The following is a 25,512-nucleotide window of genomic DNA, read 5'->3' on the forward strand; positions in this document are numbered from 1 at the left end:
TCAAATTTTCACTGCTTTCATTTTCAACTCTATCAATAAATAAAAAATACTTAAGACACCATTGCAAGTCTAAAAATTTGACTGGTTGAACTACTTAAATATGTGGAAATAGTTCTGCTTCTCCAGCAGACTACCTTAAGAAAAGTGAAATAAATAGCAATTTACATAACTACAATGCACTACTATTATTCACTACTCACGTAACTGACTTGCCACATGCCCAAATCTGCCTGTATTTTAGCTTGCCAATAAACTTTCATTTTATAAAACTACTTTTCTTACTGCAGCTTTTACATTTCCCCCACTATTCTTCACCTTCATTTCTTAGTCCTTAATTTCTTTATACTAACATGCTACAATTCTTTAAATGTAACTTACTCAAACTTACTGGAATGTATAATGTTGATAAGACCTACTTTCGGATATTTAATGTGTTCTCAAACTTCTAATTAACATTTTCATCTTAACTATTTATTTCTTTGTCAGACCAAAGACCATTTAACAAAAAAAAATAAATATATAAAAGTCAACCATCAGCACCATGAAGTTAAATATATGTAAAAAAAAAACTAAGATCCAAGCTACTTTAAAAACACAAGGACTATATTGATAATATTTTTACCTGACCAAGTATTACAGACATTTAGCCTTGTTTAATTACATACCTCCAGCTGAAGGGATATAATTTGATTTTATGAAACTCAGACTGTCAAGCCAAGCACTGGGGCACTGTCTGCCATGTAGTGCTTAAGACAGTGAAAAGAGGGAGTCAGAAGCAGTTGGAAAGTAAGATAAGAGAGATTTAGAAAAAGTTGAATTACAAGGTTCTAAAAGTGGAACTGGGAGAAAAACCTCACAGTTGCACTAAGAAGTAACAGTCAGAGGGGTTTGACAGAAAGACTGGAGGATGCAGGAACAGAAGTAAAAACAGCAAAAGGGTAAGTGTGCAGCTAAGGGCTGAAGGGATACTGCGCATACCCTTTAGTAATGCCTACAGTGCACCATGTGAGGTGCATTGACAGTGCTAACTCCCTATAGGGCCAGCAGAAGAGAGACTGCATATATTGTGCTTGTCTGTCACTATATAGGCAATACTTAATGATCTTTGCACCATGAATTCAGCCTACACCACAGTGCTTCTGCCATTTATTTTTTTATCTCTTACTCCACCTTCGTGGTCAGTCAGAATTTTAATTAGATAGTCTGGATAAACTACCTTTCATAACTTAATGGGTTCTACCTGGCTGTCCACTAAAAACTCTGATTCTAATTTTCACCTCTCACTTCGGAAATAATCAAGATGTGTAACTGATTGGTCTAATCAAAGTTCTTTGTAGTAATCACAAGTATATGGTTTCAAGTGTACTTTATATGGTAATTAGGATTCAAAATCACACTTGGCAAAGGCTTGACAAAGGCATTGCTTTTGCTCGAATATATGAGCATAAGAACAAAAATACCTCATACAAATAAAAATTAATACATATGACTGATCAGTTAATGTTTACAATTCTTCACAGTAATAAGGTATCAAAGTTTCCCTTACCACACACCACAAATACAGAGCAGTAATAACCCAAAGGCTCCATTCATTACATGATTATACTGACAAATAACTGGGCTACAAAGAAAAAATATAACAAACAGATTTAAGCAAAATAACTTACCTACCAAAATATATATACTTGGGATCTTAATACAAAAAATGTCCAATCAACACTTACTGACAACTTTCCCATCACGTTCTGATTCAGATATAAGTGCTTTGATGTTCTCTACTGCATACTTCAGGTCTCCTAATTTCTCTTCAGCAGCTATGATGGCTTTGTTGTCTTTAGTGAGTTTAGATTCATAACCACTCTTAATTTGTTCCTTGAGTTGTTCTATAGTATTCCTATATTAGAAAGAAAAGGTTAAAATTATAAATAAAAGGCTGCATTTCAAGATTATTATGACTCTACTAAAATATACAAATTTTATGATGCTGCAATCAAACAGTAAAATATGAGGTATGACTTGGCAGGCACACTGCAAACAATATTATAGGTTCTTCGTAGCATCCCTTCAACCCCAGCTGCATTGCTTTCGTCCTTTTACTTTTCATCTTCCAGTGGTCCTGTCTCACTTAGATATCTAACTCATTTTACTATCCCAAGTCATTTTCAATTTTCACTTTAGAACAGATCATTAGGGAGGGCTCTATAAGTCTAGTAATGCCACTCAGAGGTCTCATTACACCATAGTACCGTATTTGACGGCGTATAAGACGCACTTTTTTAATAAAAAAATTACCTAAAAAATCCCCCTGTGTCCTATGTACATAATGTAGGCTCAAAATTTAAGAATTTTGGCCGAAATTATACATGAAACGTCACGTAGATGTTGTAGCCTAGCCTAACATTCGGTGTTATCCTAATAACCTATTAAAAACCAAAGTTTATTATAATTATTTATCATTATCACACTTACCATAACCGCAATTACTACTGCTAGTATTATAATCAATATCTACGTTGTTATCATCGATATTTTCATTAAAATGTGTTAATATCATCATCGTCGTCTACAGTGGATCGCCGCATTCCACACTTACAGACTTACAGTACGTGTGCTGCCACCTATTGGTGATTATCTCGAGAGCTTTACGGATAACAAGGCTTCGTTCAGTTGGTAGTTGGCAATTCCTGCTAACATTCTCTTTACGCATAACAACATGGCTTCGACTGCATACTTTTAAAATATATAATGGATATATATAACATATATTACCGTAGGTATATAACATCTTTATTAATGTTTTTGTTGATTCTGCCGGTAAGAAACAATGTTTACAAATAAATGTGTTGCAATCTATTGGTAAACCTATGAGGTAGCTTTCAGCAGCAGACGAAACATTCGATCGTAGTAAATGGCTCATTGTATAATACATATTTTGATAAATATAAATATGGTAAATAACTTCTTTATTAATATTTTTGTTGATTCTGTTGGTAAGAAACAATATGCATATGATAATCTAATACTATAGTTTTTACTTACCAAAATCATATGAGCATAGGCTAGGAAACATTTTTTTTCCCTCAATGTCCTGCTGAAATTGGGGTGCGTCCTATGCAGACATGCGTCTTATAAGCCATCAAATACGGTACTTGTCTACATAAAACACTGAAACAATACTGGATGCTCATTTAAATCACAACAGATGTAAACAATAAGATATAGCAATTATTTTTTTAGTAAATTGCACCTTTACTAGGCATACAAATGTAAAGTTTTTTTTATATAGGAGTAACTTTGACATATGTTGGTCCAGTCATTGAAGCTTAACCACAAAGTAATGACAATGCTCTCTTATTTCAAGAAAATTTTAAAATGCACGAAAGGCAACATCACTGGAACACTTTTTGGTGAATAAGAAACAAAGTCGTTCTCAAAAAAAAAAAAAAAAAAAAAAAAAAAAAAAGAGAGTAGAAAGTGACAGAAATGAGAAACTAAGAAACACACCTGCCCACCATTTTTATGGAGGGGGACTCCCCTTCCAAACAAAAACATCTCTCCTCCTCTTCACTTTTCTCACAACCTATAACATACCATCAACTCTCTCAATTACTGGTAGAGTGAGAACTAGTTCTGCATTTGTTAAATTTATTACTTTTGTGTATGTTTTTGGAAGACTGGAATGGATGAATCTACCTCCCATTATTTCTTATGAGAAAATTTGCTCAGGTAAAGGACAACTTTCTGGAACAGATTACAGTATTAAGCAAGGTATGACAGTATAAAATATGTTGTACACGATGGTCTACTTCCAGTGTTTGGCTGTGTGGCAACATTAGTTCTTGGCAGCAAATTCAAACTTTAGCTTGCATGCAAGTTACAGTATTTACAATTTATTATAGTTCCTCGTTGGACGAGTCGGTAGAGTTCTCGGCTAGCACTCTGCTAGGCCCAAGTTTGAGTCCCTGGCCGGCTAATGAAGAATTAGAGGAATTTATTTCTGGTGATAGAAATTCATTTCTCGGTGTAATGTGGTTCGGATTCCACAATAAGCTGTAGGTCCCGTTGCTAGGTAACCAATTGGTTCATAGCCACGCAAAATAAGTCTAATCCTTCAGGCCAGCCCTAGGGAGCTGTTAATCTGCTCAGTGGTCTGGTTAAACTAAGGTATACTTAACTTACAATTTCTTATTTGAAATTGAATTTAAATCTTGAATAATTAGTGACATGGCTTCAAAGCAAGTTTCCAGTGCTTGTGCTGATGCTATTCCATGGGAAAACAAGGTGGCTATGATAAAACCCCCCAAAATAATTAAAACGTTGTCACCACCATAGCTAGTCAAACACATCGACATCATTCATGACCGGGTACAGTGACACACACTGATGAATAAATCTACTGTATTTAGAGGACAGCTGTATGTTTACCTATCAAAGAACTCATTGTACAGTGTACAAGAATAAGCAACATTATAGAGTTGCCTATAAGGGTTTATAGGGTACCTAGGTAATTTTGTTTAAAAAGTTTTTTTGACCTAGGTAATTTTTCTATCAAATTTGCATGTCTTGGAGTGAATTAACAATGTACAGTAAGGTGGTATTACTGTACTTTCACAGTCAGGAAAAATATGCTATACAGCTAAGTTGCATTTCAGAACCACATACACAGAAACTGGTAGACCTTGGATTTGAGTGGACCCCTTCAGAATTTCTAGCATCATGCCCAAACCAAGGTTTAAACCCCAATGTACATCTTGGGTAAGTGTTCTGTAGACAGTACTAATATTCTTTATACCATCTCTTCAGCCCCCAATATATGCACTCTGGTTTTACTAACCAACCATTCTATATGGTCTCTTTCCACAAATCTGTTTAAGCATTTCAACTTTGTCTTCATCCAAATTCCAGTTTCACAGAGAAAACCCTTGAGCTAGCCCTATGAAATACTAGAAATATTATGCATTTCAATTTGGTTTGGTTAAACTACTTTATAACAGTAATAAAAAGGACTTAAAAATACGAAAGCATCCTGTAAACTGCACATCAGTCAATCTTTAGGCTTTATCTGAATCCATAACAATAAAGATCAGGATATTAAACTGCATATTTACCTCACCACAGTATATAGGGATGTAGGTTATCTGACCAGATCACATAATATTCTCAACTCTCTTACGGTATTTTAAAAGGTTTGTTTACTACCTACTCTCATAGAAACATAACACATATTCATATACTATACTTATCTGTAGGTGCTTTACAGTATGTAAAATTTTTTTTCACAAACTTCATCAAGTAAAAATATTTGCTTTGCAAATACAAGAACAGTTTGAAATGAGTCTTAGTACACTAGGTCATAATGCTTTAACTCTACTTACACAGCTGCAGCAATCTTTTCTTGGGCAGCTTGAACAACTTCTGATCTCTTGGCTGACAACTCTGAAACAGCAGCAAACAGCAGTTCTTTATCCTGGCCAGCATCTATGGCCTGATAAGCCTTTTCCGCATGCTTTCGAATGATGACTGCAGCATCCTCTGCAGCTACCAATGCAGAGGTAATCTGATTTTGAGCAAGTGCTGCAAGATCATCAAGGGTTTGCACAAGAGCAGCATTTTCAACACCTTCTGCTACTTCGCCAGATGCTAACCTCTCCTCCAAATCAGACACTGCTATTTAAGGTTAAATAAAGAAAAGAAAAGTCAGTCTTCATTGTCATACTACAAAGAAGGAATTACCTCATGAATGAACAAATGATTACAAAAACATGGGACAACATAAAAGATTGAAATTAAAATCACTTTTTATTAAAGTTCAATGTCTATGTGATGAAAGTCAGAAAAACAACAGATAAACTTCAGAGAAATGGGTGAGGTACCTGGCTTCGCTTCTTCAAGAGAAGCGGCTGGGATCGATTCTGGCTTGGTGTCATGACCTGTTGTTGTAATGATGGTCAATCCTGTGGCTGAAATAAAAATATAAAATGTCTCGTATAAAAATAAACTTGAAATCTCAATCATACAGCCCACTACTATATAATAATTTTAATGAAGTATCAATACAATGAAAAAAAGATATCTTCTGCTAACTCAAAATTACTTTTAAAACAGGGTTTCTGTTCTTCAGCAGTATTATCTATTTAACAGAAAATATTTCCTATACTTTTGCAATATATGGTCTAAACTTATTTAACCTGCATTACATAAAAATGATAAAGCTTCTCAGCAATTTCTCAAATAACACAAGGCTATAGAGAATATTAGTCTGGTGATACTGGCCAATAATAACAAACTTGATGGTAAAATGGAAAATAGTAGAGAAGATATAGCACATCAATTTTTTGAAGTATCCTTATAGTCATAACAATTAGTTAAATGACCAATATCTGGATGTGCTTGGAAAACAGCTGCCTAATTACAAGGCCACAGAATGTTGGAAAAAACACAAAAGATACAAAGAAAAAAAAAAAAAAGTGTAATGCGTCAAATGTAGGCTATTGGGGCCTTCTTTCCAAAAGCTTCTTCTGGTATGACAATATATCTCTTTGAAAGACACAAAATCAACTTACCAGTGGTCTCTCCTCCAACTATTTCAGGAGAAATACCTGAAACAAATAAACATAATAAGCTGAAGTAAAATTAAATGACTATCAACCTCCTGAGGAATGACCATACCTACTGCACATATCGCTGGTAAGAAAATTTTTTTTTTTTAGTTCTAGAAGTCAACATAATGTAAGAAATTTGATACTATTATAAAAAAAAAACTAATTTCCCAGCCTCACATCAATGATGTGTAACTAGCAATGTTCTATGAAAAACAGTTTAACATTAGGCAATAAAATGACATTTTTATGATATAATAAAGTTTTATATATACTTACCAAGAAATTACATAGTTATAGTTTCCCCTTGCATGGCAACTAAAAATTCAAAAATTCGCAGGTAACACTTCAAAGTTTAATGCAGATGATTGGTCCCGCCCACTAACAGGAATACCAGGAACGACTTAGCAGACAACCTCATTCTGTTTATGCCATATGTCCACTGGAGGGGAGGAGGGAGGGCTTCGATCATGTAATTACTTGGTAAGTATATATAAAACTTTATTTTCTCATAAAAATTTAATTTTCATATAAGTAACTTACCAAGTAATTAACAGCTGATTCCCACACTGACAGGAGGTGGGATACATGGACATACTCTACTCCAAACCATTAAGACATGTAGTGAATTTGGAATAGAAAAAGTTGTTAACACTGAAAACAATGCTTGTCGTTCCTTATTAGTTAAGAGAGCATACAGTAGAAAACTGCCTCTGGTTGGTGCTCAACTTAACTTGTAGTGATGTGGCGGTAGAACCAGGACCATCTGCTACTTGTTGGGAGCTTTGCAGCGAAGAAGTCCGATGGCTAGCAAAGCATAACTGGAAGTTTTGCAGTGAAGGAGTTAACCGAAGGCTAGCAAAAACTTCAAAGTGCCCTTGCCCTCGGTGCAGTACCACAATAAAAAAAAACAGATAATACCACAATAAAAAAAAAAACAGATAATACTATCACCTGCACTGAAATAAAGACCACGACCCATCCAGTGAGAGTGGTGGGTGCTCCAGGTACATTGTAACCTCCGGCTCTCACAAAACTCAGCACCCTACTACAAGGTGAAGAGATAATAGGAGAGAATCCTATGCTTCCTTCCACGATGCCAAGCCAGTTACTATTAATCACAAGGTACTACAAAAATTTTTAACAATGTTTAAACTTTTCTGAAGAGGTGAGAAGCAAAAATCGATTACACTTCCAGTAGGTTGATTGTATGATGGACGTACGGGGAGTACATGCAAGAAGACTAATGAGGTAGGGCTCGTTCTGAAATCTTTAGCTTTCACTTAAAAGTAGGCCCAATGCTCTCCTGACACTCAGAATGGTCTCATAGGCTAAGTCCATACATGAAGAAGAACCATGCATTCTTAAGAGGGCAAAAAAAAGGGTCCTTGTCAGGGCACTAAAGGTTATGAATGGCCCCCTGTGCTTCCAATCCTCCTCAGGTAAAACCTGGAAACTCCAACATAAAAGAGAGCTTCCTACTCTTTCCCAGAGCCAAGGATGTGGGGAGATTTGGTGCCAGACGATCGGAAGCTGGCGCCAGGAGCTGGGTGTACTGAGCTGGCGCCAGGATATAGGTTGCGCCAGCTGAGCTGGCCACCAGATAACTAATCAGTCAGCAGCTGGTGGGCACTCCTAGGCGCTCGGGGCAGAGGCAGAGCTGGAGCCAGGCGAACTGGAAGTCAGATGAGGTAAAGGCTCGGGCTGGAGGGTGTTCCTGGGAGCCTGGAGCACTGTCCCTGGCTGTCAAGACTGTCTTCTCTTCCATTAAGTTCTGGAGAAGGAGAGAAAGGTTCCAGGTCATGAAAGGGTCCTTGTTCTCAGTTAAAAACACCCAGGGTAAACGAGCAAACTGCATAACTGAGTCAGATGTAGCTCGATACCCCTAAAAGGAGGAACATTAGATTCTATATCCTCTCCGATGAAAAAGGCAATGTTGCCATGAGTCATAAGTGACTCAGAAGAAGAAACTTGTAGTCTGAGAGACCCAATTCGGAACATCATTCACTTAGTTTGGTAGACTGAGCTAGAAGATGACGTCTGCATCTTTCAAAAATCTCTTGTAGCACCTCTAAAAAAGCCCCCTTCCTGACAAGCACCGGGACAGCCCTCAAGCCTGTCCACATAAAAGCGGACCACCTTTGGTGGTGCCTCTTGAAGTGAGGTTGTTCAAGAAGAAACAAATAGTGGAAGAATTCTTGGAGAGTCCACCAATCAACCATAGCAGTTTGGGAACCATAAATTATGGTTCAAAGTGGGCCTACGAGGAACGTCATAATGTTTTGACAAGCCTGAGAAAGTTCAGCCCTTCCTTGACCATGTCAAACGATGAAAGAACTAAGAGGTTCAGGTTGGAAAACGATCTTGCAGTATGGTGTCTGTTGCCCATACTAGGAGATTCCTTTAAGGTGGCAGACAGTCAAGATCAGCCTGCCCCATAGAAGCACATAACCCGACAGTTCAGGGGATTCAAGATCCACTCCAGAGTAAGGGTGAGTTTCTGACGGTTCAGTTCATCCACCAGAAATTCCAACTGGACTAGAAAAAAGTCGACTTATTGTCCACAGAAACACCCTCTTGTCACTTGGTGAGCTAATGTAAAAAAGTAAGGACTGCTATCTTGTCTAAAGGAATGCCACAGTCTGGGAGTGACTGAGGATCAAGAAAGAAACTGAAGCCTTAAGCGAATGGCTCTCAGCTCTCTGGCATACATGTGAAGGTTCGTTCCCCCAGGGATATGTCCCAGAAAATCCTGGTTCCCTGAGCAGGTCCCTCTACTTGAACAAGGAGTGAGAAGCAGTCTAAGACTAGTCTCATGATAAGGGACTTCTTCAAAAGTCTAAATTTGGACAGATACCACCATAGGTCCAACTAAAAACTGGGTCTTTGGGAAACTTGTCTCTATTGGTCTTGTGGGACAGGCTGAAGCTCATGGTCAAAAAGAAAGACAACAGTAAGCAGAGCAAGGATTCGAGAAAAGTCTTATGCCATAGATGTCGAAGCCTCAATCCCCGCACTGGAAGACCCTGTCTCATAGGAGGGGTCTGATATCTTTCGGAGTTTGTATGTGGACATGAATTACGCTACATATCCAGGAACTCCACCCAATCGCCCTGGAGAATTGACAACTGAACTGTTCAGTTGATCTCTGCAAGTGAACAAACTTTTAGATCCTCATACAGACTTGCAGACAACTAAGTGAACTAGCTGCCAACCCTGTCAATACTTGACAATCACGGACACATGGCCATCAGGGGGGGATCGACTTCTTAACCCAATAACGCTTTGCGTGGACTCGATGACACCTCGTATGGACTGACAACATATGCAGAACTGTACATGATTAAAAACTAATATCTGACACGCTTATAGGAACTTGGAAAGTCCATAAGATACACGAGCCTGGCCATGGGATAACAATGGTCATGAACAAAACTTCTGCTACAGTCCAACACAATGCTCTAAAAGAAAAAAAAACTTCCGAAAAGGAACTATGCATTCAGCAGTTGGAGCCTAGTATGGCTAGAAAGAGCCAAACGCTCTGGAACAGGTGTCAGGCACTCGGGATTCAGCACCAGGCGCCAGAAAAAAAGCTGGTGTCAGGAGCTCTGAAGATGATCAGGCGCTCAGGAACTGGTGCCACTAGAGAGGGTTCATGGCACTTCCTTCTGCCTGGAGCCCAAGAAAAGTTTTTTCATTTAAGAACACTCAGGGGGGAAGATATCATCATACCAAAGGAAAAACTGGACGGAGGATATATGCTTTCTGAAAATAGCTGCGAAGCGACGTCTCTTGGCAACACTTGAGAGACTCCAATCTTATTAACCCCTGCTCTTGATGTCAGTCAAGAAAGACCCTTACTTCAAAAGCTTGACAAGAACTTCAACCAGGAGGACTAATTCTAAGCATCAGAGGGAGGGAAGGACAAAAAAATATGCTTGTCTTGCTCCCTTAAAAACCAAAGTCAGACTCCCAACTCCCTGTAGAGGTGACAGCTTTCTTCTATAAGCTCATAAATTCATACACAAAAGTCCCTGTCTGCAAAGGCCCGTGCTTTGAGACGCTAACTAATGTCACAAAAGGGAGCAATTCGGCCCATCTAGAACTCTAGGCGAAGGTGGAACAGGCTGAAGAGACAAAACTGCCTGAGAGCTGTTGTATGGTACTCAAAGGAGGGAGGCCAATACTGAAGAAGGACACCTGATGATCAGAGACTAGAGTCGGCCACTTGAACACCGGAGTTAAGCGTTCAATTGGAAATTGCGCTTAAAAAAAGAACAACGGTATGTTCTCAGAAGAGACAAGGCAAGCTAAAGAGAGACTGGCATCAGCCACTAGTAGGCTCCCAGGTTTAGGTGGGTCTGAAAGGGACTGGGTTTAGGAGAACCGATAGGGCCAGATAGCCACCTCCTCCACCAAACATCCAATAAGACGCCTTTCCAATGGCTGTCTGTTGGGACCAAGTCCTGGGATTTACGAACAACAGGCTTGGCTGAAGGGGAGACTACCATGGGCACACCCCCCAACCTCCTGTTTGCCTCCTCCCAGGTGTAGAGGAGTCTGACAGGGACCTTCGTATAGCAGAGTCAGCGGGACGAGCAGTTGCCTCCCCCACTACACATCCATCAAGAAGCCTTACCAGTGGCTGTTTGTCGATACCTGGGACTGGACAACAGGCTAAACTGAGGAGGCGACTACCCGTGTAAACCCCCCGACCTCTCTTGGAATTCCAGTATGACTCCTCCCCGGTGCTGGGAAGTCTGGCAGGGACCTTTGTCTAGGAGAATCATGGGATGAGTAGCCACCTCCTCCACTGCACAACACTTTGGGCTGGCGAGAGCTACTGGGCACTCATAGTATGAGCTAAAAAATGTGGAACTCTTCACGATTCGTGTCATCCTTGTTTGGTATATGTACTGCTGAAGCAAGTACCAGAGCAGAGTTCTTGGCTGTCAAGAACGTCTTCTTTTCCTAAAGCTCATTGAAACCAAAACATTTAGCACAATTCTCTCCTACTGCATTCCTGCCCTTACACTTTTCAGTTCTCTGCAAAAGAAAGTGTAATAATGAGATGTTTAATTAATTCTTTACAGACAAATGTTATGAAGTACACAGAGTACCATCATACAAATATACCTCAAATCCTAACCAACATAATTCGAGATTGCAGATATGTATTCAATGTTGAAAATATTGGTTCTGAAAAGAACGCAATATTTACGTTATATTACGCTAATCGGTAAATGACGTAGCAACTGTAATATTTAAGTTTATTACGCTACTTGGAAAAAGAAAAGTTAACCTTTAACGACACAGGTCGAAGTACACTAAGTACCATCATACAGACATACTCAACTCCTGTCCAACCTTGAGACTTTCAGATTTGTATTTACTACCAAAAATGTCAGGCCAGCTATTCAGAAAAGGAAAGTTAACCTTTACTGACAATAGCTGAAGTGCACAAAGTATCGTCCTATAGACATGTCTCAAATCCTTACAAACATTAATTGAGACTTGCAGATAAGTAATTCATTACCGTAAATATTGGTTCAGCAACAAACGTAATGTTTACGTTTTATTATGTTAACCAGTAAAGGTGGAAGTGCAGTAAACTATACTACAGGTAGTAAAACAATTTGATTGCGAATTCACTAGTGTAGCGAAATATGATAAACTTGAATGAGATCTTAATAACAAAATAATAAAATACTGATCCTGAGAGCTGTAGGCTTGAAGGCTACCCAAAATCAGCAATATTACTTCACCAAAATCTGGTTTCCGACCAGAAAATTTAAGAACAAAGCTGCCATTGACACTTGGTGTTTACTCGAGCACCGCCAGAAACAGAATGAGACTGTCTGCTAAGTCATTCCTGGTATTCCCGTTAGTGGGCAGGACCAGCCAGTCACCTGCACTAAACTTTCAAGTCTGAGCCGCAAATTTTTGAATTTTAAGCTGCCATGCAAGAGGAATCTATAGCTATGTAATTACTTGTTAGGTTACTTATATAAAAACAATATTTAGTACAAACATTTTTTTTAAAGGACACTACAAATCTAAATTCAGAAAAAGGTTAAACATTAATAACAGACACTAAGACTGTGCCCAAAATTGTGTGACAGTTGCCATTAATATTCTCTATTTACAAACTGCTGTACAAAACTACTCACGAACCTCCAAGGGCATCAGCTGGAGCTTGTTCATCTATAACTGGGCTTGCATTATCCACACTTTGTGTCTCACCAGCTTCTGTGCTAGCTGCTCCTGGTTCTGGGACAGATTCGATAGCTTGCATTAAACACATTAAGTAACACACATTAGAAACCAGGGGAGTAGTAGTATACCTACACTAAACAAAAAATCTTAACTTTAGATAGCAGAACTGAAACAATTAGCATTGGAAAACCACTCAAATAATCTAAGACCAAAATTTAGGGAAAAATTAAAAACCAAGGCTTGAAAACATCCAAACCAACACCACTCAGTCCAAAAGAAAATTAAAGAAAATACACACACCCTCATGGTCTATATACAGTCAAGTAAACATAAACTAAGTTTCAGTAAATCCATCTTGGCTGTATCCAATTTCTGATACTGCAAACACTACTATATTCTGAAGTATAAGACAATGACAGGGGCCAGTATTCAACAATACAAAGTATTCTCTAAGTTAGTACTTGATACTTGCAGATACCTGTACTGCACACTGTAATTGCCAGAACATAAATACCCATAGGTCAAACATACACTGACAGGCAGATGACAGTTTGGTCCAAATGCAACCAATGTTGCACTTCTATTATACTGTACCGGCAGCATTAATCTGAAAATAATTCTGCAAATGGATATGTCAATAACCTAGCTGTTGTGACACCAGGTTTTATTGACCATTCTACAAACCATGCAAAAAAATTATGTGATCCAGTATCTAGATTACAATTTACTTACACCTTCAAAATAACTCTTTAGTTTATTTTTAATTTACACATCCTTGTAGTTAATGATATGGCTGGTTTTCCATTGTACTGCCAATAATTAGACTTCAGTAATTAATTCTAAGTCTTGAAAATTTGTATATTATTGCAAATCTTCCAGGACACTACATTCAATGCAGAAACTCATACTAAAGGTATAAAGAATTTATTTCAATCCCAGTTTCTCATCTTAGATGGTAATATTTCAGTTCTACAAGAATCTTAGCAATAATACTCCCAGGCTTAAATGCCCAAGGAAATTTGTCACCCACCAGGAGTTAATTATCAATGGCAAACAAAATTTTCCTCGGCCATTCCCATCCAGTCCATTAGCTGGTTCTGCCTGAAGTTTATCTTCAGGGTGCAAAGCCTCACTTACAGTTCAGGCTTGATGGTGGGCAACCACATAAATAAAATGACCTTTTTACCCAGGCACTATCAAGAGTGCCATAACCATGCCATAACCACATTTTAAAACTCATTCTTTCCATATTGCTTACATAACCATGATTTCTTGAAACCCACTATCAATGTGATTTCTTCTCTTTGTTAGCTTCTGGACAACCTTAGTTTAATCAATAACCTCCTAACAAAAATGTCTGATTTAACCGCCTATGAAATCGGCTCATCAAAACATAGCCAAACCCCATAATGAATTAAGGACAAAAATGATATTTTAATGATAAAATAAAGTTTGTTCATACTTACCTGGCAGATATATATATAGCTGTATTCTCGAGAAGTCCGACAGAATTTCAAAATTCGCGGCACACGCAGTGGCCGGGCAGGTGGTTAGTACCCATTCCCCGCCGCTGGGAGGCGGTATCAGGAACCATTCCCATTTTCTATTCAGATTTTCTAACGCCACTGACTCCTGGGGAGGAGGGAGGGCAATATGAATATATATATCTGCCAGGTAAGTATGAACAAACTTTATTTTATCATTAAAATATCATTTTGTTCATGAGACTTACCCGTCAGATATATATATAGCTGAATACCACCTTTGGAGGGGGTAGAGACAGCCAAGAATTAGGAAAAAGCCAATTATTGGTAAAATTATTTTGGTTCCTTATCTGATAGCGTAGCTGACTGAGTGGTTACTGTCACTAGTCTGCTTCTGCTTTACTAGAGACCCCAGCGAGGTAGTGACCTATATAGCTGGCGACTTCTAGATGATCTGTCAACGGGGGCGTGACCACAATGTGACTAGATCATAGACCATACAAAGAGGACAAAAGAGCATTACTAACCACCTAACCAACACCTAAAGCGTTAGTTTGCAAAGGATTGGGAAGACTGCCTCCAGTAGTCAACCCAACAACCATAAAAACACAATTAAAAGGGGATAGGATCAGAGTTACCCCCAGTCCCCAAGGTTGCTGAAGCAGCAATGTATGGTCCCAGCGAAAAGCAATTTTCGTATGCTACCTAAACATCTTGCCAAGAGTGTGAGGCAAACACCGAATTGACTTCGCCAAAATGTGGCACTGAGAATGTCACTGAGTACCATATTTTTCTTGAACGCCATGGAGGTAGCAACTGCCCTCACCTCGTGAGCGTTAACTCTCAACAACTTGAAGTTGAGTCGTCACAACTAGAGTGTGCGTCCTTAATGACGTCCCTAATGAAGAATGCCAGTGCATTCTTCGACATAGGTTTAACTGGTTGCCTCACAGAACACCATAAATTATCCGAGGGACCACGAGTGTCCTGTGTTTTTTTAAGGTAGTACTTGAGAGCTCTAACTGGACATAGAACTCCCTCAGGTTCCTGTCCAATAAGGTCTGCTAAACCTTTAATTTCAAAGTGTCTAGGCCAAGGGTTAGAAGACCTATCATTCTTAGCCAAGAACTTAGGGCTTAAAGAATAGACAGCATTGTGTTCCTTGAAGCCCACATGACGGCCTCGAACTTCGCTCACTCTCTTCGCCGTCGCCAGAGCCGTGAGGAATGCAGTTTTTGAGTAACATCCTTAAGAGATGCAGAGTGGAGAGGCTCAAAAGGACTAAACATCAAAAACTTGAGCACTACGTCCAAGTTCCAAGCAGGGGGAATTAGCTGAGGAACCTTGGACGTCTTGAAAGAGCTCGTAATATCGTGGAGGTCCTTATTGTCAGACAAATCTAATCCTCTGTGTCTGAAAACAATCGAAAGCATGCTTCGATAACACTTGATAGTCGGAACTGCTATACCGAGTTTTTCTCTTAAGTAAAGGAGAAAATCCGCAACCTGGCTCACAGTGATAGAGGAAGAGGAAAAGCCCTTCTTTCTACACCAACCTTTGAAGGTTGCTCACTTCACTAGATATATCCTTTTAGATGAAGAACTTCTGGCTCTAGCGATGGCCCGTGCCACCTGGCCAGAAAAACCCCTTCGCTCTGACCAAGTTTCGATAGTCTGAAAGCAGTCAGGTTCAGAGCGGGAGATTCAAGATATCTTAAGTGGGTTTGTATGAGCAGGTCTGCTCTCATAGGAAGGGTCCTCGGAACGTCTACCAACCAGAAGAGAAACTCCGTGAACCAGTGGTTCAAGGCCAAAACGTGGGGATGAGAGACATCCTCGCCCCTTGTGAGGCCGCGAACTTGCGTATGACTTCTCCCAGAATTTAGAACGGGGAAAAGGCGTAAACATCTATTCCCGTTCAATCCCAGAGAAGAGCATCTATCGCAACTGCCCCCGGTCGAAAGTACAGATGAGCTTTATAGAGGAGCCTCGCTGTTCTTGAGGTCGTGAAAAGATCCACAAGATGGCGACCCCAAAATTTCCAAAAATCTTGGCAAACCTTCTGATGAAGGGTCCATTCCTTCGGCAGGAGTTGATGGCGCCAACAGAGCAGGTCTGCTCGAACATTTTCGACCCCTGCAACAAAACTTGTGAGAATCGAAATGTTGCGAGCATAGGCTCAAAGAATAATCTCTCTTGCAAGGCTGAACAGGGAACAAGTAGTATTGTCCGAGTTTGCTAGAACTACACGATTGCAAACTTGGACCTCAAGAATTGGAGAGCTAAAAGATAGCCGCCAAATCTTTGAAGTTGATGTGCCAGGACACCTGTTCCTCTCTCCAGGTTCCTACCACTTCCTCTCCCTCTAGTGTTGCCCCCCAACCTGTTGACGACCCGTCAGAAAAACAACACTAGGTTGGGGTTCAGAAGCTTGAGGGAGATCCCTTCCTGCAATTTCGTTGGATCAAGCCACCACTACAGATCCTCTTTTATAGAAGGAAGAATTCTCAATTCCTCTTTCAAGTCTTCCTTGCTTTGCCAGTTCTCCAACAGAAAGAACTGAAGAGGCCTGAGATGCAGACTCCCCAGTGAAACAAACTTCTCCAGCGAGGAAATGGTCCCCAGCAGACTCATTCATTCCCTCACCGAGCATGTTTCCTTTTCCAAGAAGGCCGAGACTTTTTCGTACATAGAAGTTGCCGTTCTTGCGCCGGAGACGCTATAAAAGCCGCTGAATACATCTGAATTCCCAGACACAATGGACAGTGAGGGGATCAGCTGCGACTTTTCCACAGACCAGAAGTCCCAGGGACTTCACGAGTTGCAGAGTCAACTGAAGGTCCTCCAGATACCTTCGCTTCGACGACGCTCGAATCAACCAGTCGTCCAAGTAGAGTGAGATCCTGACGTGCGACAGGTGCAACTGCATCGCAACGTTTTTCATGAGAAGTGTAAACACCCTCGGAGCAAAATGTGACGCCAACAGCATCTGGTGTTCCCAGGCGGTCACCCATCCAAGTACTGACCAGACCCAACGTTGCTTAACTTCGCTGATCGGACGAAAAGCGGTGCTTTCAACGTGGTATGGCCGTTGTGCAGAGTCCAAAGCAGAGAGCCCTGAACTGGTACGCCTAGTCCCCAAGACAACCTGAGATACTTCATCGAACGTGGATGAATTGGGCGTGAAGATAAGTATCTTGGAGATCCAAAGATACCATCCAATCCCCGGGATGAAGGGCTCCTAGTATTGACTGCGAGGTCTTCATCTAGAACTTTTCCTTCCGGACCAAGTTGTTCGACCTGTTGACGTCCAAGACGGGTCTCCAGCCTACTGAAAGTTTTGGGACTAGAAACAATCTGTAGTAAAATCCCGGGGAACAGCGAGTCCAAGACCTGTTCCACTGCTGTCCGCTCGAACATCTGTTCGAGCAGGTCAAACAGAATTTTCTGTTTGACAGGATGGCAATTGGGAAACAAAAAACAAAGGAGGAGGAGACAGGAAGGGAATCAAGTAACCTCTCTCTAACAGTAGGAGGGACCAAACGTCTGCCCCTCACTCTTTCCAGGCTTGTGCAAAATGAAGCCTGGTTGCTAATGGAGTCTGGAGATGAAAGGAGTCACTTGCTACCTCTCTTGGAAGTGACATTCCTTCGGGAAAAAAACTCTCTCTCGTGGTGCGGGTCTCGTGTTGCTTCCCATGGAAGCCCCTTTGTTTGTAGGCAATTTATTTAGCTTTCGTTTACTTTTTGTATCAATGAGATCGGTGCATTCATTATGAAGGAGATTCAGTTTGAATGTCGATAACTTTAGTTTTGAGAAATACGATATTTTTTGCTTCTCTGTGTATTTATTTGCTTGCTGTTACACAGTTTGATGTTTTTATGACATATTGAAAAGCCAAAAAATATAAGAATAGACTTGCAAAGTAATATAACTTAGCTAAATGAAGCTAAATGAAGCGAGTGTCAAAACACGGGTCAGGTTGGGCAGCGCGACGTCTTACTTGGTCAGGCTCTGAGCTGCTACTGACTGACTGCTACTGACTGCCCTGCGGCATTCCTATCTTTCGCTGATGCGTACTAGGTCCACAGGGTTGCCAGATAACGCATTAGATATTATTATTTCATAGCTAAAAGGAAATTACCACCGATATACTGACAATATTATTACATTATACGAAAAATGTAATTTTGTCTATGATAGGGTTACTGTTTTTGTTTATAACTCCTAACTATGGCGAATTTTAAATAAAACTTTCTGAGAAGATAGTCAGGATATGTATGATGCCATATAAAAAAAATCCCAGAAAATTTTGATTTTCCGATTTTTCGTCAAACGCCCCTTAAGACAAAGACAACTGCGAAGGTGGAGAGAGGAGCCGAAGGTTGAAAAGTCTCAGGAAACAGATCCTTAAGAAAAAGCCAAAGTCTGATAATCAGAAGAAGAAGAAGACGAAAGATGTTTCTCTTCATCCAAAGGCTGTGACGAAAGAGGATGTTCTACCCCAGCTGGCGGGTCTTGAGTGAGTGGTGAAAGTGGTTCCGATTCGCCGATACGTAAGCGGGAACTCCCGCGAACGAAGAAGTCGTCAACTAGAGTACGATAGTAAACATAAAAATGCGGGAACGCTTCACGATTTTTGCGTGTCATCCTTGCGCAGGGGCCATGCTAATCTTCTCTGTATCGTTCCAATTTTAGTATATGTACTGCCGAAGCAAGTACTGGGTAAATCAAGAAGGACATCAGAAGTTGAAGCGGGTAGTTGTGCGACATGATGTACAACTGGAGTGGCGTCAACACAAGACTTGAAGCTATACGGCGAAGAGAGCGCGGAGCGTCATGGCGCGGAGCGTCATGGCGTGACGCGCGAGAGGCTCCGTGGCAAGAACTAGAAGAGAGTCACAGCGTGTGGCGCGCGCGTCATGGCTAGGCACCCGCCGAGCGCCAAGGTGAGGGCGTGAAGCGTGAGAAGCGCACGAAGAGCAAGACACGACGCGCTCCTGGCGCGAGTCAAGAGAAAAGTCCAACACCTCAAATCGGGGAAGACGATTAGGAAGCCACTAAACACTCTCTCTAGACGACAGACGAGAAACTCCAAAGCATCTAGCAGACGAGGAAGACGAAGCAGGAGACGAAGGTGAAAGTCTGTACCTCTTAACAGGCAGTTTCGAAACTTGAAAGGTTCATGAGAACATCCAGTTGTTGTTGCAAACCCAACAAAATCTTACGCGTAGGAGCAGCAACTCTCTCGGGAGAAGGGCTGAACCTGAGAGAAGGAAAGGGGCGAGAGACGTATACTTCCTTCTCACAGGGGAAGAAGCTCTAGCCCTTGCCTTAGCGCGACAGGGGGGTCGAGTAGCGTCATCATCCGAAAAACACTTTATTCTCTTCTGCGGAGGAATATCCACGCAACTTTCGGGGAAGAGCACAAACGTCTAGAGGAAGGGGACGTGAAGCGCCCCTCTCCTCTAAGCTTCTCTTAAGAGGGCGAGAGTCCAACCGAGAGTTCCAACCCGAGGCGGGAGGACGTGTCGGAGGACGAGAAGCAATCCTTCAGGATGCGTGCCTGTGCACGATCCCTGGCAGCCTGGGTAGCGTCATCAGGACCTGCCGAAGGGACGCCAGATCGGTGGGAAGCCCCCGTAACCCTCATGCGGCTTTCGACATGCCCCCTCCCTGGTCCTGGGAGTTCGACAGAGGTCCAGGCCTAGAGGCATTATAGGGCCGATCTGACGCCCCCTCCACAACACTAGGGGCACTAGCACTAACACTTTGAGTTTGAATTGCATTCACTTTAGTTTCAAGAGCACGCATTGACTCCAACACGAGAGCCAGGGTATTACCTTCTGCAGCAACAAACTACAGGGTTAGTACTAAAATTAACTACAGGGTTACTAGTAGGAAAAAACCCTGACTGTCCATCTAAGGATGCACCCAAGGAGGAAGATCTCCTCAACCTATCACGCTCCAATTTAAGCATATAGGCTTCATATTTCTTCCACTCACCCTCAGATAATCCCTCACATTCATTATACCGATTATCATAGAGCATTGAACACCCTTACATATCATACATAAAGTGTGAGGAACTATCGAAGTCTTCGATAGCCTCACCTTACATTCACCCAAGCTACAGACTCGATAGCTAGAGGTAAGACATCTTAATTATAAGAAAAGTCAAAAGCAAAATCAAAACGGTCCACAAAGAGCGTATGCCAAGTCACAGATCCAGTCGTATACCAAAAAACAACCAAAATACTTAAGTGACAACAAAATTCGAAATCCAAATGGCGGAGGAACTGACAACAGGTGTTGACAGTCCGGCGACAGAGAAAATCTGAATAGAAAATGGGAATGGTTCCTGATACCCGCCTCCCAGCGGCGGGAATGGGTACTAACCACCTGCCCGGCCACTGCGTGTGCAGCGAATTTTGAAATTCTGTCGGACTTCGGAGACTACAGCTATATATATATCTGACGGGTAAGTCTCATGAACAAAACGTCCTTAAAAAAGATAAATAAATATTCTCCAGTGAAATAGTGAAAATAGTGAAATATAAATTAAATAAATCATACAATACTGGCATACAGAGTTCACCTTTCTTTGGCAGGTCATTAAAAGATAAGTGCTAAGGATACCTACCATCAATCACTTCTGAAACAAGGTGGGACTTTGCAATACCAAGCCATTTAAAATCTATTTGGTCTCTATCCTAAAGAGTTTCAGTTTCAGTTTATGGATGGATGGATGGATGTATATCTAAGGCCAAAGCCTCAGCACTAAAGCCAAGGTCATTCAGCAATACTTGGCCCCATTCTACATCAGTTCCTATTTGCAGAACATTCATAGCTAAGAGATTGCTATTTGAAGGCAATGCATGCACTTCTCAAATCTTAATCTATAATCACAATATGAAATATGCAAGGCTTCAACAATTTTGCAAAAAAAATTTTCAAAATGTATCATGTTATCTTAATAATACTGTAAGAACCCAGCATGTAATACAAGAAATCAACTGGATCTAGAGCTTTTATGTGCCTCAAATACACATTTCATAAAATGTAGTCTATTCAAAGTACTGTATACATAAAACCATTCACTGAGTTACCCTAATCCCTGCTGGCTCTCAAAGCCTACATCTTAATACACTACACCTCCTGTCATCCCCTGACTACTTACACCATTTTAAGACTATCCGGACTTGTTCAAATGTAAAACCTACAACTGCCTTACAAATTTCCAACTGAAGTGTACATTAAACCCATCAATGGTGTGGGGGAATGGCTTTCAGTCAAAACAGATGTTCATAACATCTTTTAGCCCTTAGAGCATTGCTCTGCCTTTTAATATTCATACATTCCCCCTAATGTCTTTCTACACAGAAGTCCAGCTTTAATTTTACCCTGCTGGAACAAGTTTACTTTAAATAACATCTGCCATGATAAATGAACAGGCAGCATTTTGCTTTAATTCTTTTTTCTTTCCTTATTCCAAGACCCATAACTTGACATGAAAAATCACTTGTTTTATACATGATAAAAATGTGAAATCAGTAAAAGTATGATTGCTTTTCAACAAAGTGTCAAAGCTTGTGAAGGCAGATCTCTATGACAGAAGAGCACAATTCTTTTACCAAGATGGTATGGTAAAGATGAAACCCAGGCAAATTTTATATTGAATTTGGTTAGCAAAGCCTTAATGAACCCATGCACAAACATTTTCAAAATGCCTTGTATCAGAGACTGGTGCAACATCCCCACTCTTTAAACAGCACATGCTACATGTTGCTTAGCTGTATTTCCTCAAAACAATCTACTACTCAACAGATACAAAGTAATAAAAATACTGTGGATGTTTTTGAATGCATGTCCTACATGTTTACACCTAAGAGGTGACATGATCTGCAAGGGGTTTGCAAATCATGGCATAAAGATTTCCATTCCAAAAAAATAAAATTTGCTACTTCACACCATTGAAGCAACAGTTTTCACACTTGAGTCTGTAATTCTACAAAAAACATTTCAAAAAATAATTTTCATCTACTCAAAAATAAAGTGAGGCAAAGACAGGGTAATTCAACTAACACACAAAACTTGAGCATCAAACAATAAAGCTAAAGAAAGAACACTTTCAATATGCACAATCCTGCAATACTATAAAGCTCATGCAAATCTTACCAGGAGAGACATCTTCAACAACAGGAACAGGCTCTAACAAACAAAGAAAAAGGGGGCTAACAGGAGTGGTAAACATTCTAATTCTACATTATCAAGAGAAAAGAAACTTGTAGAGCTTCTTACTTTCATGGAAATAACAATATGACCTAGTACTTAGCTATTATTAAAAGGGAATCTTCAAACACCCAAATGATGTTCATAGCATAAGGCATCAAATATCTCTTGGTATTACTTGCATAATTTTGCCATTTTACTAATAATCTATGCACTTGATTTCATTAAAAAATACAGGTAAGTTAAAATTGAAATTATTAGAGATCCTACTACAGTACCTATACCATAAAATAAAATCAGTGTTTACACAGGTCACATGCACTTAAAAATATTCTAATCCATAAACTTACCTGGTTTTGCTTCTTCAATTTCAGGCTCTTCTTTCTTCTTCTTCTTTTCACGTTCAAGCTTCTTGCGCACTAACCCTACATCAGGCTTTGGAGGTTTTGGAGGTTCTGACTCAGGCAAAGGTCCAAGGATTTTCCCCAGAACAATGCCAGAACCAGGAATGACCTTTTCCACGCCCTGTTGGCAACAAAAATCATATTCATTCAATACCACACAATTCAATACGGTAAATTTTTCATGAAGATCCTAAAGAAAAGACAAATTAAGAATACAGCAGCACAGGTGTTTAACATCAGCAACTAATAGCCCTTTAAACATAAAACCGCTTACATAATGGATGAATGTCTAAGTCTGGACATCAAGACTTTCGAGTAAAGACCAATGAAACAAAATATGTTTCAATATTTAAGACTGCCATCATCAATGAATGCTCAGATATTTATATAACTCTAGATTTCAGTTCTAATCAATATCCTCTCTTTTCCCACACATCATGTATGCCTTACTCACTATGCCCTTTCCTCCCTCTTTCTTAACAAGCTGCAATCTCCTGAGTTTCTGCAGATGTTTCAAAATCTCATAATGAATTCACATCCTTATAATGAAAATAACATTATGGTGAGTACATTTTACCCAAGTTCCACTTAGTCTCTTACTATCCCAAATTCTTAACATAAATATCTGATAACTGTAAGTTGATGTTTTGCAAGCTTTATCATCAATTAATTCCTGCTGAGCCTTCACATCCTCACGATTTCCTCTTGTGAGATCTGTACCCTTCAGTCTGTCAAATCCCTTCCAAGCAGTTAGCTTTCCACCATGATAACCAAGAGGAACTTCATCCAACGAAGGTAGACAAAGGGGTTCCCGATCTGCTAAACAAAAGCCCGATGAGAGCGAGAGTCCCTGCATCAACACATAAGATGGTTGACTTAACCTGGACGGAAGTGTGTGCCATATGCACACTCTCTAGGAGACTGGCAACAGCCAGTAGAACAGGAAAAAACCCACTCAGCATAGATCACAAGGAGACACCAGGGTACCTGAGCCTCAGAGTGATTAACAGCGAGAGAGCAGAGAAGTATAGGAGTCCAGAAAATCCCAGGAGTGCTGGGAGGAGTTTTCCATAAACAAACAGGGATATGGTAATGGAGATCAGAACACTAAGTGCTCCCTAACAACATGGAAACTAGGTTGGTCAACAGTTATTCTGGGAGCTCAAACAGCCGTCCTTACCCCCAAAGATGTAAAGATTACCAAGTCTCTAATACATGTTCCTGGTAACTGAACTGGTCCACCAAAACATTCCTCCATCAAGAAATGCATCTTGCTAATGGTAGGCAGCATGGTGAGCTGTCCATCCCTTTTCCCTTGCTTGTTAACTAATTCACTTCAGATGCACTGTCACTCAACAACAGTATGGAATGACTTATCAAACAGTCCTGGAATTGTAGGGCTTGCAGCACCACTTATCTTTTCAAAAAGTTGATGTATAGATGAGGATAATCCTCATCCCACACACCTGAGATGAATGAGCCCCTCAGGTATGCACCTTGATCCCCCTCCAATATGGCTGCAAGCCAGTTCAGAGAACTGCTGTGAAGTGGTTCCTGTTGACCAACAACCATGTGAGATCCTCTAAAATCTCCCAGCTCACAGAACAAGCTCGGATGGAGGAACACTAGGAGCTGATCAGTGCTGCTCCAGTTGTGACCAAAGAAACAAAGAATCTATACCACAGCCTGAACTTGAATATTTTCTAGATATCTTACAACTAACAGTAATTCACCTTTCTATTTTCAGGGCTCCAAGATGAGTAGCCAACAACACCCGCAACTCCAGTTGTTGCTACAGCCGCTCCTATCAACACCTTGCCACTACCTCCTCCACCTCCTGAGTAGGTGGATTGTAACCGTCGTCCACCTCCAGCTCGGACAACCTGAAAAGTTGTTAATTAGCATTAATCCTTTATTTTGAGACAAAAGTTTGAATTATTATTTACTAAAATAGTGAAAAGTAAAACGAAAATCATAAATTTACCTACTGAATAATCAAACAAGCATTCAAGGATTACATCAAGAAGCATACCGTTTATATCTACGTGCATGAATAACTCCACAGAGCTGAACCCTACTCTTCATGTGGGTATAACTTGGTCACCTCTTCCATGCCAACAACTATCACACTTGAGCCTTTGGTGGAAAAGATTTGCAAAACTACAGTAATTAGGTAACAATTTGTTTACTTTTTGATTTGTGTTTACAACTCATGACTTTTTTGACTGGTGTTAACTCATGACTATCTGCATGAATGGAGCTTGAAGGTACTTTTTATATTAGTAACTTACCAAGTACTGTAATTACATTGTTACAGTTTCTATTAACCGGCAGATAAAAATTTTGATATTACCAGGTGGCGCTATTTTGTTTGGCTAGGTGACTAACCCTGCCCACTTTTGGGGTAAGAGAGGAACAACTAGCAAAAGTATTCAATTTATATCTGCCGGCTAATGGCTGTACACCAGCTTTAAGCAGCAGCTCTGATTTTGGAATTCCTATTGATTTCTCATCGTATTTGGTGAAGTATTCTTGCTCTGATAGCCTTTCGGCATTATTAGATAGAGTTAGACTCTGT

At 40.3% G+C, this 25,512-nt stretch overlaps 1 protein-coding gene and 2 non-coding genes across 7 annotated transcripts in view; all 3 read right to left on the reverse strand.

Annotated features, from left to right (window-relative positions):
• The window catches only part of Mitofilin (inner membrane mitochondrial protein mitofilin), a 54,497-nt gene that overhangs the window by 17,788 nt on the left and 11,197 nt on the right, over positions 1-25,512 (reverse strand). Inside the window, exons 2-9 of one of the 5 annotated variants that reach the window (XM_067104195.1) lie at positions 24,668-24,817; positions 22,881-23,055; positions 22,477-22,509; positions 12,774-12,869; positions 6,564-6,599; positions 5,874-5,960; positions 5,376-5,667; positions 1,725-1,894 (exon numbers count right to left, since the gene is read on the reverse strand). In XM_067104195.1, coding sequence (XP_066960296.1) covers positions 1,725-1,894; positions 5,376-5,667; positions 5,874-5,960; positions 6,564-6,599; positions 12,774-12,869; positions 22,477-22,509; positions 22,881-23,055; positions 24,668-24,817 — 1,039 coding nt within the window. Of the gene's footprint in view, positions 1-1,724; positions 1,895-5,375; positions 5,668-5,873; positions 5,961-6,563; positions 6,600-12,773; positions 12,888-22,476; positions 22,510-22,880; positions 23,056-24,667; positions 24,818-25,512 lie in introns of all 5 variants that reach the window. The other 4 variants (XM_067104194.1, XM_067104196.1, XM_067104197.1 and 1 more) reach the window with 4 other exon arrangements.
• LOC136839087 (5S ribosomal RNA) lies at positions 17,276-17,394 on the reverse strand. Its single transcript, XR_010853205.1, has one exon. It is a non-coding gene; the product is annotated as a 5S ribosomal RNA (ribosomal RNA).
• Positions 18,913-19,020, reverse strand: LOC136839080 (U6 spliceosomal RNA). Its single transcript, XR_010853198.1, has one exon. It is a non-coding gene; the product is annotated as a U6 spliceosomal RNA (small nuclear RNA).

The sequence above is a fragment of the Macrobrachium rosenbergii genome, chromosome 5 (assembly GCF_040412425.1).
Source record: "Macrobrachium rosenbergii isolate ZJJX-2024 chromosome 5, ASM4041242v1, whole genome shotgun sequence".
Lineage (NCBI taxonomy): Eukaryota > Metazoa > Arthropoda > Malacostraca > Decapoda > Palaemonidae > Macrobrachium > Macrobrachium rosenbergii.